The 13,431-nt window shown below is 35.4% G+C and overlaps 3 protein-coding genes across 3 annotated transcripts; all 3 read right to left on the reverse strand.

Moving 5' to 3' along the window:
- Window positions 1-195: 195 nt before the first annotated feature.
- LOC107955626 (putative pectinesterase/pectinesterase inhibitor 28) lies at window positions 196-2,501 on the reverse strand. The gene is made up of 2 exons (XM_016891427.2): window positions 1,145-2,501; window positions 196-1,022 (listed from the first exon to the last, which is right to left on the reverse strand). The coding sequence occupies exons 1-2, from the start codon at window positions 2,187-2,189 to the stop codon at window positions 301-303; spliced, it is 1,767 nt and encodes a 588-aa protein (XP_016746916.1). The 5' UTR covers window positions 2,190-2,501; the 3' UTR covers window positions 196-300.
- A 1,129-nt stretch (window positions 2,502-3,630) lies between these two features.
- Window positions 3,631-5,584, reverse strand: LOC107887284 (pectinesterase). The gene is made up of 2 exons (XM_016811477.2): window positions 4,560-5,584; window positions 3,631-4,468 (listed from the first exon to the last, which is right to left on the reverse strand). The coding sequence occupies exons 1-2, from the start codon at window positions 5,557-5,559 to the stop codon at window positions 3,774-3,776; spliced, it is 1,695 nt and encodes a 564-aa protein (XP_016666966.1). The 5' UTR covers window positions 5,560-5,584; the 3' UTR covers window positions 3,631-3,773.
- A 2,099-nt stretch (window positions 5,585-7,683) lies between these two features.
- On the reverse strand, window positions 7,684-11,616 carry LOC107887269 (F-box/LRR-repeat protein 3). The gene is made up of 7 exons (XM_016811467.2): window positions 10,381-11,616; window positions 10,030-10,155; window positions 9,817-9,921; window positions 9,298-9,697; window positions 9,023-9,152; window positions 8,630-8,924; window positions 7,684-8,188 (listed from the first exon to the last, which is right to left on the reverse strand). The coding sequence occupies exons 1-7, from the start codon at window positions 11,041-11,043 to the stop codon at window positions 7,943-7,945; spliced, it is 1,965 nt and encodes a 654-aa protein (XP_016666956.1). The 5' UTR covers window positions 11,044-11,616; the 3' UTR covers window positions 7,684-7,942.
- Window positions 11,617-13,431: the final 1,815 nt, after the last annotated feature.

Raw genomic sequence — 13,431 nt, forward strand, 5'->3', positions numbered from 1 at the left:
GGAAATTGACAAATTGTTATTTATTATGAAAAATATGAATTATATTGTGGAAAAGATATTTGCACTTCCAAATTTAAGTTAAAATGCTTATTTTGTAAAAAAAAATTTTAAAGGTCGAAATTAAATTTTAAATTTTAATAATTTATATTTTTATAATTTTTAAAGTGGTTAAAATGTAATTTTATTTTTATTAATTTAAAATTTTTAAATTTCTAAAACAACTAAATGGATTACACACCAAACTCAATTATCCAAAATTCTTAGAAGCCAACTCAATTAGCTATATCAGCGACTATCATTCTATTGCGCTTTTTGTTGCACATTGTTCTTAAAAAACCCTACGGTGTACGGTACGTTTCGAGCCCTTATCCACGAATCACCACCAATGAAGAAGCTCCCTGGAGTGAAGTCAACTGCATTCTCCATTGAAAAGTTCTTAATCCCAGGCCATTTAACACGACTCGTCGTGTTCGAACCAGGGCCATCGTTGTTGAACTCGGCGTAGAAGCAAGTGCTTAAACCCCACGAACCATCCCATATTGCCCACCCATCTGGTTTAACCAAATCGTCAATGTAAGTTTCCATGATGATTGTCCTCGAGAAATTGCCCCATGGACGGCCAAGATACGTTGGGTACTTGTTCTTCAATGAGACCAGTTCGGAGGCCGCCATGATCCTGGAGTTTTGGAGGACGATTCCCGTCGGTTGTCGAACGTCGGATCGGCCTTGCGCGGTGACGGCGTTTTGTTGTCCGTCTAAAGGTTTTCGGACGAGGAATGTGCAGTTCTGGAAAATGGAAGCCGAGTCACCAAAGACGAAATCGATGGTCCCGGTAACGGTGCAATCGCGGTAGAATTGGCGTTTGCTGTGAACGTAAAGTGTGTCTTGATAACCATCCATGGAACAGTTGTAGAAGACGGAGAAATCGGCGGTCACCATCAATGCAACTGCTTGTAATTTGGCTGCCCCAGCGGAGTTCTCGAACCCAATGTTCTTGGCAAAGAAATTGTCTCCGTTTACAGCTACATTCATTCGGCAACATTATAAAAAATAGATAAGTAAATCATGTCAAATGTCAAATCAAAATAGGGGGATTAAAATCATAATTATACCTACAAAAAGAAGGGTTAATTCATAATCATACCAACTGTAGCAGTCCTGAAAGTGGGAATACCATCAGCATTGTTGATGTGACCTGTAATTCGGGTTTTCTCTTTACCATCTCCGATTAGCATCACATTGATCATCCTATAACCAAATTCCAGATTCTCCTCATAAACTCCCTCCTTTATATATATAACAAAAGGCTTTGTAGCATTCAAGGGCATACGGTTTATTGCATCTTTAATGTTGTTAAATCCCCCACTACCATCCTTAGCCACAACAACATCAGCCTTCACCCCGTTTTGAGTATCTTGGTTTACTTGGAGTAGCCGACGGCTAAATATCGAACTCAAATCGGACTTCGGTTTCCCACCGATAACCGTAACTTCCTTTTTGCCGAGTAGGCGTCGGCGGCTTTGAATACCCTCAACGTTTAATTCATGAAACCCTTTTGACAACTCGGTGACGATGGCGAGGCCATTTCGGCTTAGTTGCATGGAGATGTTCAATGCCTTATTCATTTTCTCTCCAGCGTCTGTCGTTGTATTCTTGAATCCTTCAATGCAAGTCTCTTGGTTGGTGATTGTAGCACTTAGCCAAATCCTTAAATCGGCCAAAATTTCATGGAGCATCGGTAATTCCAATCGATCGATTTTGTTGAATGATTTTTGTAATTCGTTTATCGAATAAGTCATTAGTTGTATGCATATGTCTAGTGCTTTCTTCGTTCTCGGATCTTTCTGAAGGTTTCTCAAGGTAGTCGAGTTCTGTGCAGCTCGAGACACGAACTTCATCGCGGCCTTGAACGCCGCTTGGATAAGATCATTGGTATCAGTGGCATTGCCAGCCTCGGCCCCGATTTCCTCCTCGCATGTTTTCTTGAAATCCGTTGGTCGGCAAATGGATTCGATTGCTTTCTTTGAAACATATGCGCGGGAGTTTTTATTACCTTTGTCGTTTTTTTCGTTGGAGTCGTCATCGTCGATGTTGACACCGACGGCCACGACGATCACCATCGCTACCAACAGGCAAGAACAAACGGCGATGATTGTGATTCTCTTCGCCCTCTGTGAATCATCTGACATTTTGAAGATATCAGAAACTGTGAAGCAATTGAAAATGAAAAGCTCCCAAGTGTTCTTTTTTGTTTTTAAAGTCCCTCAATTAGGCAGGCAACAAAAGCTGCCTTATGCAAATCAGAGAGGCAGAAAATTGGATTAAAATAATTTTGCGAAGAAAACCCAAAGTGTATTTTGATGATTCTATAATAGTTTATGCATAAAGATGAAGAAGAAAAGCTTAAATGGTTTAGATTCAGCTTTGGTTGTAGCTTTTGATGAAATTGTGTACTGTTTCCTAAAAATGAGAGGTTGAAGAGCCATGTCAAACATGTACCCCTCTCAATTTTTAGTCAATTCTCAATGGACCATTCACAAAGTGGTCTTATGATTGGTTTTCAAATACATGTAAATCTAATATGTACTACAGTATTGCACCCACACTATCCGTCAAATATAATTTTAATGATTTTTTCATACCATATTTATTTTTATCCGTAATTTTTTCCTATCTTTTAAATCGAAAAAAATTGTTTCATTAAAAAAATTAAACTATAAAAAAGAAAGGGTGTACACACAAATTTTGAGTTGAAAAGTTGATTTGAAAATTCGAAATCAAATTTATTGATAACTTCAAAAGAAAGTTACAATATCTAAAAATTTCTCGAATACAAAGAAAAATATCCTTTAATTCTTCTTTTCAGTTTGCCTTCAATCCAATGATCATCTAGACTTGGTCTTGTATGAATGCAAATTGCTTCATGTATCGTGACGACTTGCTCTTGAAACAAATTTGGACCTCCTTTCTTTAGTAGATTTGGATCAAAAAACAACTTTCCTCATAAACGACTTTTAACTTCTTTTCCACAATTAAACTAGATCAAATTGGATCAAAAGGCGATTATGGTGTTTGTTAGAATTTCTTCAAGTGCTTCAACTTCTTTGGAGAATTCTACAGAAATTTTCTGCATTGTTTGAACTTGTAAATTTGTAAAATAGTTTAGGGTGACCTTTTTTTTTATAATACCAATTACATAAATAAAAGAGAGTTTTTACAAAATTTAACTGCTTCATTTGATCCAATCTTAGAAATAAAACTAAATTATTATAGAATTTAACTGCTCTATTTAATTATTGTATAGGAATTTAATAAAAAAAATTTAGTTGTATTAATTATCTAACCTGAATTTTGAAATATAAAAAGTAAGGAGATTAAATTAAATTTTAAATCTATAAAAAATATAAAAACTTAAATATATTTTAACTTTTTAAAAATAGCAGAAGTTGTGTGATAAAACATAGTAATGTTTTTGAAATCAATGGATTTATGGAATGCTGATTTAGAATGGATTTGAAATTAGTGTTATCCTTTTTTTTTATAGCTTAATATTAATCAAAACTTAAAATCAATAAATGTTTTTTCAATAAACCAATAATTTGATAATAAAATTGAAATTAGTATAGTGTTTATGAATTTGATAAACTAATTTATTTTTATCATTACAAACTTTTATTTTCAAATAATATTCAAATTCAAAATTCCAAGTAACAACAAAAATACAACAGACAAATTAAGAACAAAGTTGAAAATTTAATTAAAGTGCTCGAAAATCAAAACAATCCCCCATGAAAAGGAACTCCAGTTGCAGGCAACCAGTTATCACCATCTATGAAGTTGGAGACAGTGAATTTATCAGCTTCACTCTCACTTATATCCTTATGGTAACCATTCCATTGAACCCTGGAACCAGTGTTGGACCCTGGACCCATGTTCTTGTATTCAGCATAGTACAATGTATCCAAGGCAAAATTCCCAGCCCATTCACTCCAACCTGACGGTTCGATCAGACTGTCCATGAAACTTTGCATGTAAACAGTCCTCGAATACTCCTTCCATGGCCTTCCTAAGTATGTTTTTGTCATCCAGTTGCTCGAGGCGAGATCGTCAGCGGGTCTAATGACACAGTGGTGAATTGATATGCCTGTGTTTTGGTTAGGATCGGTTCTTCCTTGTGCGGTGATGGTGTTGAATTGGTTTGGCATTGGTAGTCGAGGATATATGTTGCAGTTTTGGAGGACCACGGCTGCATTGCCAAATATGAAGTCTACTGTGCCGTAAATGTCGCATTCTTTGTAAAATTGCCTCAGGGAGTGAGCATATAAAGTGTCTTGGTAGCCTTCGAAGCTACATCGGTAGAATGTGGACATATCGGCTCCATTTCGAACCGCGACAGCTTGGTGTTTGCTAGGTCCGGCCGTGTTACGAAATGTAATGTTGACCGCAACAAATCCCTTACCAACAACAGCTGCAGGCAGGGGAATGCTTGAGTTATTAAAAATGTACGATTATGTGAATAGTGGAAAATGATTCAAAAGGCAAATAAATTTCTACATTACCAAATGTTGCAGAGTTGAATGTGGTTGATCCATCAACAAAGTTGCGGTTTCCAGTGATTATCGTCTTGTTTATACCGTCACCAATCATCATCACATTCTGCTTCTTCTTAGGTATGGAAACATACTCTTCGTAGACACCCGCGACCACGTAAATCAAAAAGTATCTGTTGCTATCCCCGGTATTATTCGGTGCAGCGGCCACTGCTTCGTTGATAGTGGTGAAGTTGCCACTTCCATCAGGATTTACAACCACTACTTGACTCACGGAAACCCCTTTGTCCTTCCCTTCCTCATCTGCTCGAACATGCTTCTGCCGGCTTGCGGATTCGTAAACTGCTCGATCATGGTCCGACATTATTAAAGGCAAAGGAGAGTCCCTGCCATTTACCAAATTGGAAAACACATGGTTTCTTCCTGTTAGAGATTTAATTAATCCATGAACCCAACCGTGCCTGAAAAGTGCAAGAGACACACTGAGGAAATTTGTTCCATTAGAAATAGATGGCAATAAGCCATTTTTAATGCTCGAAGCCGACGGTGTAGCTTCAAGCCCTTCGATACAAGTTTGCACATTCGTTAAAACAGCACTAAGCAACGCATGCAAATCATCAGCCAGGAAGGTATCGAGACCGTCGGATTTGATTCTTTGTAACGTGTACGATAAGAAATCTACATTAAGCTCAGCTAGAAACTGGCAATCCTGGAGTGCCCGAATGGTGCTGAGGAACGAAGTCGATGGCAGTCTGAGGAAATACTTGATAGCACCAAGAAAGCTATGAGCATTCAACAACGATTGTTGCATCGAAACCTTGCTGAAGTCAAAAATGGTAGCGAACTTATCGGAGGGTAAAATCGATTTGCAGAAATCAGCATGTGGGGTGAGCTTGCAAATAGATTCGGAGTTAAAAACGGAGGCAGGATTAGGAAAGGTAGCAAAAGAAGGAGAAAAGAGGATTACGAGAATAGATAGGGTACAAAGAGCTGAAGCCTTGAGAGCCATTGTGATGAAAGCTTATTGATGAAACAGGGGTTGATGCCTTAGGGCATTTATAGATACGATGGGAACAATGGTAATTAATATAAAATAGAGGGAATGGACGGAGGGTTTTTGTGCACTATAGATTATACAGTAAGGAATAAACGTGCACGGCAGTAAGGAATAAACGAGGCTTAATTTGTGAAAGGAGTTAAGGTGTTTTAGCTTAGGTTTGGTAGCCATGTATTATTTTGAACGTACTTCCTTGTTTTATGTAATGTTGAATCCATGAGGCACGTCTTGGAGGTCAACCCAGCGCCTGCCGAGGGGAAGGGAAGCTCAAACTTCACTACATTTCTTCCATTTGGTTTTGGGTACAAATTATTTCGAGTTTAAATTGATTTGAGCTCGATTATTCCAGTTTATAAGAAGAGGGAAGTTAAAAGATTTTTGAACTTCATCAAGTTAATGCAGCACCTTCAAACATGTTTGACAGCAACAACTAAAGTTGAGTTTGGTTTATTTTTTATTCAATTATTTTAAAAATTTTCAAAACATGTGATTCAATTTTATTTCGAAATTTTCTCTCTTAATTTTAAAATGATTTATAAATCATTAACAATTTAAATTCATAGATTTAAATTGATCTTTAGTTTCTTGATTTCTTTCTAAGCTCTAGCAATAACTCGAAATAAATTTAAATTTTTTTGCTATAAATTATTCTACCTCTAAAATTTAATCTATTTATTTTTTTAAATTTTAAATTTAAATTTAATTATTAATGCTGTTAAAATTATTTTATTAAATTTATTGATATAACATTTTGAACAAAATATTCACTTAATAATTATGTAATATAAAAAAAGTCAATATAGTAATAAAAATTAAAAATAGAAAAATTAAATTCTTACAAATAAAAGTAAACGGACTGAATTCCAAAATTATAAAAAGTGCAAAAATTTGTGCATATTTTAACTTTTTTATATATTTAATCTTTTAAATAACGAATATTTCCAGAGACTTCTTCCTTAAAATTATATATATATTTTTTAATTTCAGTAGGATCTAAAATTTTCAATCTATTTGAAAGATACATGAAGTAACCTAATTGCTGAAACCCCGAGGTGAACTTGAGGGCGGAGCAAGCAACCATGACCGGCCGTCAATTAACCACTCGACCATGAAATTCGAGGTGCTGGCACCTTGGATGAAGCGGCAACTAGGCCATTTCAACCGTCCGGATAATGATGCATCGGAGACATAATTCCCGTTTTCGACATACCAGTCTGTGTTTTAAGGCAAGGCAAAGTTTCCGTACCATTCAATCCACCCTCCATCTTCAAATTTCACCATTTGAAGCATTCAGAGATAGAAAAATGGTATTCCTTTTTCATGCAAGACAGCAGCAAGTCAAGTTCAGTAATTGTTCCAAGGTTAAAATATGCTCATCGTCCCTATACTTTTTCATACTTTTAAGAATTTAATCTTCATATTTTTATTTTAAAAAATTTAATCTATCAAGTTTGTTAATTTAAAAATTCCATATGTTAACATAACATTTAGGTGGTGGAATTTCTGGATGAGATTAAAAGTATAGAAAGAATCCTTTTTTATTGATTCACTTTTATGTGATTATTTTTTAAAATAGAAAAGATTATATGAAATAGAAAAGATTATATGAAAGAAAGATGCCACATTATTTAATATCTCTTACTAATTATTTAATATCTCTTTTTAACATTTTGGTAATTTTATTAATCTAAACCTAAACACTGAACCTTGGACTTAAATCTTGAACCTTGAACCTTGAATCCTTAGTCTAAGATCTAAGGTCCAAAGTTTAAGTTAAAAAAATTACCAAAATGATGTATCAATGACATTAAAAAAGATGTTGAAATAACATCAAATAATTAGTAAGAGATAGAAGATGTAGCATCTTTGTATCATATAATCCTTTCCCTTTTAAAACTTTACATTTTAAATTCCACCCAAGTATTATTTTATTAGTAGTAAATTTCATGTCAACAAAAAATGTTAAGAGAGTTATTAATGGGGTCACAATATTTGAATTAACAAAATAAAAGTAGGAGGACTAAAAGTTCATAAAACACGAAAAAAGTATAGAACTTTCTAACGCTAGAACTGCTGTTGAGTTCACAAAATTTTGATTCAAACTTCAAATCGGAATGTTTGGGGCTATAATGCCATCAATTCAAGTCAACATATTTAAAATGATAGTTAACATAAATCCACGGTCAATACAGGTCCAAGCTGTAGTTTTAACTTAAACCTGTTATCATGGAGCAAAATATGAACTTCGAACATCATTATTATATCGAAGAAAGCATCCGGAACCAAGGCGTGAGGAGTTTATTTATTACTAACTTTCCTTGATGTAATAATTCATCTAATCCCACCTTATGATGCAACCTCTAGCATGCAGGATTTCAAGAATCTCTGATGAAAGCATGAACCTTAAAGGGGCAAATAGCTTGACCTTTTTTATCCGTGCACAGCAGGCTCTAAGTGCAAGCTCAACCCCTTCGACCGTGGAATTGCTGAGGTGCACAAGCTTTGCCTCTTGCAGCCGTGACAAGTTCCCCATCACCATGCACAATGCCATATCAGAGATGCCACAGTAGCTCAAGTTTATCTGCCAACATAATACAACTTTTTAATCACATTTGAATATAGTTTCCATCAGTAATACGTAAATTCCATAAAAGGCTTCAATCATGCATGTTGCTTGTACTGAAATGTCAGAAATGGAAATGGCGATATCAGAAAATTGACACTTTAGAGAATATAGCCTCGAGTTATCCTATGCTGTAAGCGAAAAAAGCATAATTAAAGTGTAGGGAAGTTCCTGAACGAAATAACACCACAAAGCGAGCAGAGTTTAGACCCCCCAGTAGGAGAAACTTTTAGTTTATTGATGTTTTTATGTTCGAGACTGGAAATGATGCCTTTGACAGTAGAGTATCATATTTACCAAAAATAATGTTTACCGCACAGATATCTCAAGTGAGTTCAGTAGGACAGTAAATTCCTTTCTCATCATTCTTCTATAATTCAAATCAGACACAAAAGGTACCTGTCGCAGATTCTTTGAGTAATAGGCAAGTGCCCAAAAGCCCGAATCACCAACTTTCTCACAGTGTTTCATATCCAAATCTGCCAGTTTCTTACATCCAACTGCAACTGCTTCCAAACCCACACCTGTGATTTTATGAAGTGCACGCATTTCGAGATCAGAAAGTTCCTCTAGACGACCTATATAAGCTAGCCCTCTGTCAGAAACTGCATTGCAGTATGACAAGTTGAGCTTCCTCAACTTCTTGCAACCATTGGATAGAGCCTCCAAACCATCATCACCAATACCAGAGCACCTGTAAGTCCAAATCAACAGACATTTAACTTTCGACTTTCTGCTACCATGTTAAGAAAATATAGCTTTGCTTTCTAATTAATTTTAAGCTAATTTTACCGGTACAGATCTAGTTCATGTATCTTCAAACAGTTAGAACCGATGTAAGATAGTCCTTTGTTTGATATGTTTGTGCAAAGCCCTAGTTTCAAGCATGATAGTTCAGAACATCTAGACAAGTATTCCAATCCTGCAGATAAGAACAATTGGAAACCAGATTGTAGTCAACAAGTTGCACAAAGGGAAATAAATTAAAATAGAGAATTGTTCAAGGTTGTAACCAATAAAGGTAACCAAAGTACAGTTATGATGAAAACACTTAGAAGTAAGGCAACCTTTGTCATTTACACCGCAACAATCTGTCAGATCAATCTCCTCCAGTAGCAAGCAAAAGGATCCGAGCTGACAAAGACCCTTTTCGGTAATCATATTACAAGACTCTACTTTCAGGCATACAAGGCTTCTGCATGAGTAAGCTATGGCAGAAATTGCAGTATCAGTAATGGAATGGCAGCAAGTTAGATTCAGGACTCTTAAATTAATGCAGGCAGATACAAGTCTCATTATGCCCATGTTGGTCACCCCCACACATTTGCTGAGCCCGATTTCTACCAATGACTTGCAATTGGCACTAATGACTTGGAAACTAGTCTCGGAAATTCTAGCCCCGTCAATTCTGATCACTTCGAGGTGATTTAAGTTCTTCATCTGATGCAGAAGGGCTGTAGAAAGCTCCTGCCATGAAAACCCACAATCAGCATCCATTAATCGAAATGGCAAAGTTATACTACTACAGACCAAATCCAGATACAGTCGGCAAAACACGAAATGCAGGCAGCCAAGAAATTACTTACTGAAAGACAATAACCTGCATTAAGCTCAAGAAGGTTACGATGGCCTCTGACAACATAGATTAAACCAGATGAACTCACACCTTCGCACCTTGATACATCAATCACCTACAAACAACATAATTCAAAACTTCACTTTGCATTCAATACTTCAATTATTAAAAGCAAACATTACCAACATGCACAAAATTGTCCACAGATGTCAAAGTTTCATACCTTTAGTGACGGGCATCCACGCTCGATAAACTGTAATCCAACATCATCTATTAAAGGACACGCCATTAAACCCAAAACCTCCAGTTTCAGCAGAGAAGCAATAGAATGAAGTGATTCATTTGTCACCTAAAACAAACCCATATGCCCCAATACATTAAGACAGAGAACGATCCTCAAATATCAAAAACACAACATATAAACAAAAACATTGCATTTCTTCATATCTGTTGTAATTGTTTTTCCTTGTCTATTTTCTCAATGACCAAACATTGCATTTCTTCATATCTTACTATCAACCTGATAATTGGTTTTTAATAAGGACAGAAAATTGAAAAAAACAAAAAAACCAACCTTGAGATAGGACACATCAAGATACTTCAAATCAACGCATTTCTTACACAAAAGATCGATACCCAAATCAGTTATCTCCATACACCACTTCAAGCTCAATTTCTCCAATTTCGAACACCCGACGGCGATCTTCGCCAATCCGACATCGGTCAATTGCAAGCACTTATCCATGTTTAACTCCCTCAACCCAACGGCAGAGGACAAGGCAGCTGCTTCCCTGTCTCCAAACCCACAACAATACGACACGTCAACGCTCTCCAAACACGGACATGCACGTGTCAACATCTCCAACCCCGAGAACCTCAACCCCGTCGCTCGGCTCAGCACTAGACTCTTCAGTCCCCAAGCCCAATGACCCAAACTCGGTGAATTCGAACCCGGACCAACCCGAGTTAAGAGCAAGGAAACAACCCCGTCGTCAATGCGGGGACAAGCTGAGAGGTCGAGGGATTGTAGCCGAGGGTACTTACGGAGAAGAATCGGCAAGAACTCGATTCGTATTACCCGAAGATGCCTCCGAGTCAGTGAGTCAATTCGACGGAACTCTCTGCAAACGAGCCGAAACGATTTCCGATCCGACTCAGCGGCCAGCAATTCGTAGATCCGGACAAGTAGATCTTCTGTTAAGCTAAGGACGTTCTTGCTCGATTGAAACGACAACATTTTGGGTTTCAGCAACAAAGAAAATTTGTTAAAAAAATACCTTAAAACAACAATCTTTTCGGGTGGGTACTTTCGTGTTTAGGTGGGAACAAACAAGAAGACGACTCGGAGGTGGAGGAGAGGGTGATGTGTCGGTTTACAGAGAGTCCGAATCAAGATAAAATCGGTCGTTCGGGTCGGTTTCATTTTCTTCCGGAGATTTTTCTCAGAAAATAAGAAGAAAAAATCGAAGCTATTTTGGTAGGTGAAAAGAGTTGCAGAGAAAAAACAGAAGAGAAAGAAAAAAACAAATTCTGAAAGAAGAAGACGAAACGTAACGCTTGACCGAGAACCGGATCACATCTTTAAACCAAGTTCACCACACATAAATCAGCCACGTGGATATTCAAAATGAGTTTAGTCTACGTGGCAGGTTGTTATTGGTTGAACATCTAATTTACTTTTTACGGAGCCATACAAAATCGTAGCATCTAAGGGGGAAAGGTTGAGCCGTTGGATGGGTGGAAAAAAGAAAGGGGGTTGACGAGAGATAGAAAGGACACTAGGCGAGAAGGAGGAAGGGTAGTACTGAAAAGTACAAGAAAGTAGATAAGGGTGGGATTGGATTATTGAAAAATGATGGCAGTACCGCAATTTCTACGAAAGAAAGGGGGTGTCTGAAAATTACTGCTTTGTACGGTTAATGACGTGGAAAGTGATTTAAGTATTTCTTGGGGCCCACTTTTAACGTGCAGGGGACCGTACCTATCTGTCTACGTTCATCTGCACTAATATTCGGAAATTTTTTAAAAAGGAAAATAAATATCGCCAAACAGCGCTTTCAGTCATCAATTTTTATTTTCTCAGGCTAAATTATATAATTATATAATTAATCACTTTTTATTTTCATCACCTAATTTTAAAGATTTTTATTGTAGGTATTCATATTATTTTGATTACTGTTCCGTTAAATTACCAATAGACTATTGGCTTGGCTTTTTTATTGGCATATTAATAAATTTAACCTTATAATGTTAATAAATTCTATTAGTTCGATCTTAATTTTTTAAAAAAAAATTTAACTCTTAATTCTACACATTCTGTCAATTTAATATTTATTCTTAAAAATTTAAAATTAAAAATAAAAAATTATTTAAAAACTCATTTTTTGATAAAAATACATACAAAACTATTAAAAATATTTATAAATAAATATTCATTTATCTCATCTTTTAAAATAACATTTATTTATAATTTTGTATGAATTTTTATAAAAAAATAAACTGTTAAATAATTTTTTATGAATTAATAATTAAAATAAAAAATTTTAAACCTAGATGATGAAAACAAAATTACATTAATAAGTAGATGGCTATTTATATAATTTGATGAAAATTGTGCAATCAGAGGCAGAAAATCACAATGATTTTGGTACATTGAAAATTATGTTTAGGACAAATATATTTAAAAAAAAGAAAAAACCTATTAGGAACTTTGATTGTTTTATTTTCTGTTCTAACAATTTAGCACAGTTAAAGTATATCTTGTTTTGCTGGTAATTTTAATTTATATCAAATTAATGTTGCTTATTTATATTTTTATTCAACAACAAATGTAAGACGTGTTGGGTGTGTATTTATGTACAAGAGAGCAAGATTTAAAAGATTTAAAATTCTTATCTAAGTGGGGCGACAAACTTAAGAGGAATTAAATGAGTTGTTATTTGACTTGGACTCTATCTTTGCCATCGTAAAGGATAAGGAGTTGATCAGATTTACTTTAAAAGGAGACTTATTTGCTAAGAAGCTAATTAGGTTTACTACAAGTGAGATTGGACTTGTTGCAGGTTGACCATCATATTTAAACTTGGATGAAATTATGCAATTGTTGATTCCTCACAACAATGGGTGCTCTTTGAGGGTGTTTTTCTAGATTTTAAAGGCTAATTTATTGTGTATTCAAACACATTTTACTTTAGTATTTTATTTGAGTGTTATTTATTGATTGTAAGGTGAGGTTTTTGGGAGAGTGATTGTAACATTTTGAGTTCGATTTTGAGGTTGCGATTATCCTTTGTTGTAAGAATAGATTGAGTTTAAGCGAATAGTTGTTTCGATTGAATTGTTGAATGAAATCGTTCTTTGAGCCAGGCTCCATAAAGGTAAGATTGGTGAATCCGAACTGTGTTAACAAACTTATCATGTCAATCTTCTTCCTCTCATTGCTTATCTCGAAACATCACCTTGACTTTTTCTCTTGTCTTAACTCTTATTGCAACAACAATTATAACATCTATTTGGAACATTGAACAAACCAAAAGCTTTTTCATAAACAATATGAATATTTGAGTAAAAGTCAAATCATGTCGAAAAAAACTAACCCTAAAAATGCCAATAAGAACACAAACGT

The sequence above is a fragment of the Gossypium hirsutum genome, chromosome A11 (genome assembly GCF_007990345.1).
Source record: "Gossypium hirsutum isolate 1008001.06 chromosome A11, Gossypium_hirsutum_v2.1, whole genome shotgun sequence".
Lineage (NCBI taxonomy): Eukaryota > Viridiplantae > Streptophyta > Magnoliopsida > Malvales > Malvaceae > Gossypium > Gossypium hirsutum.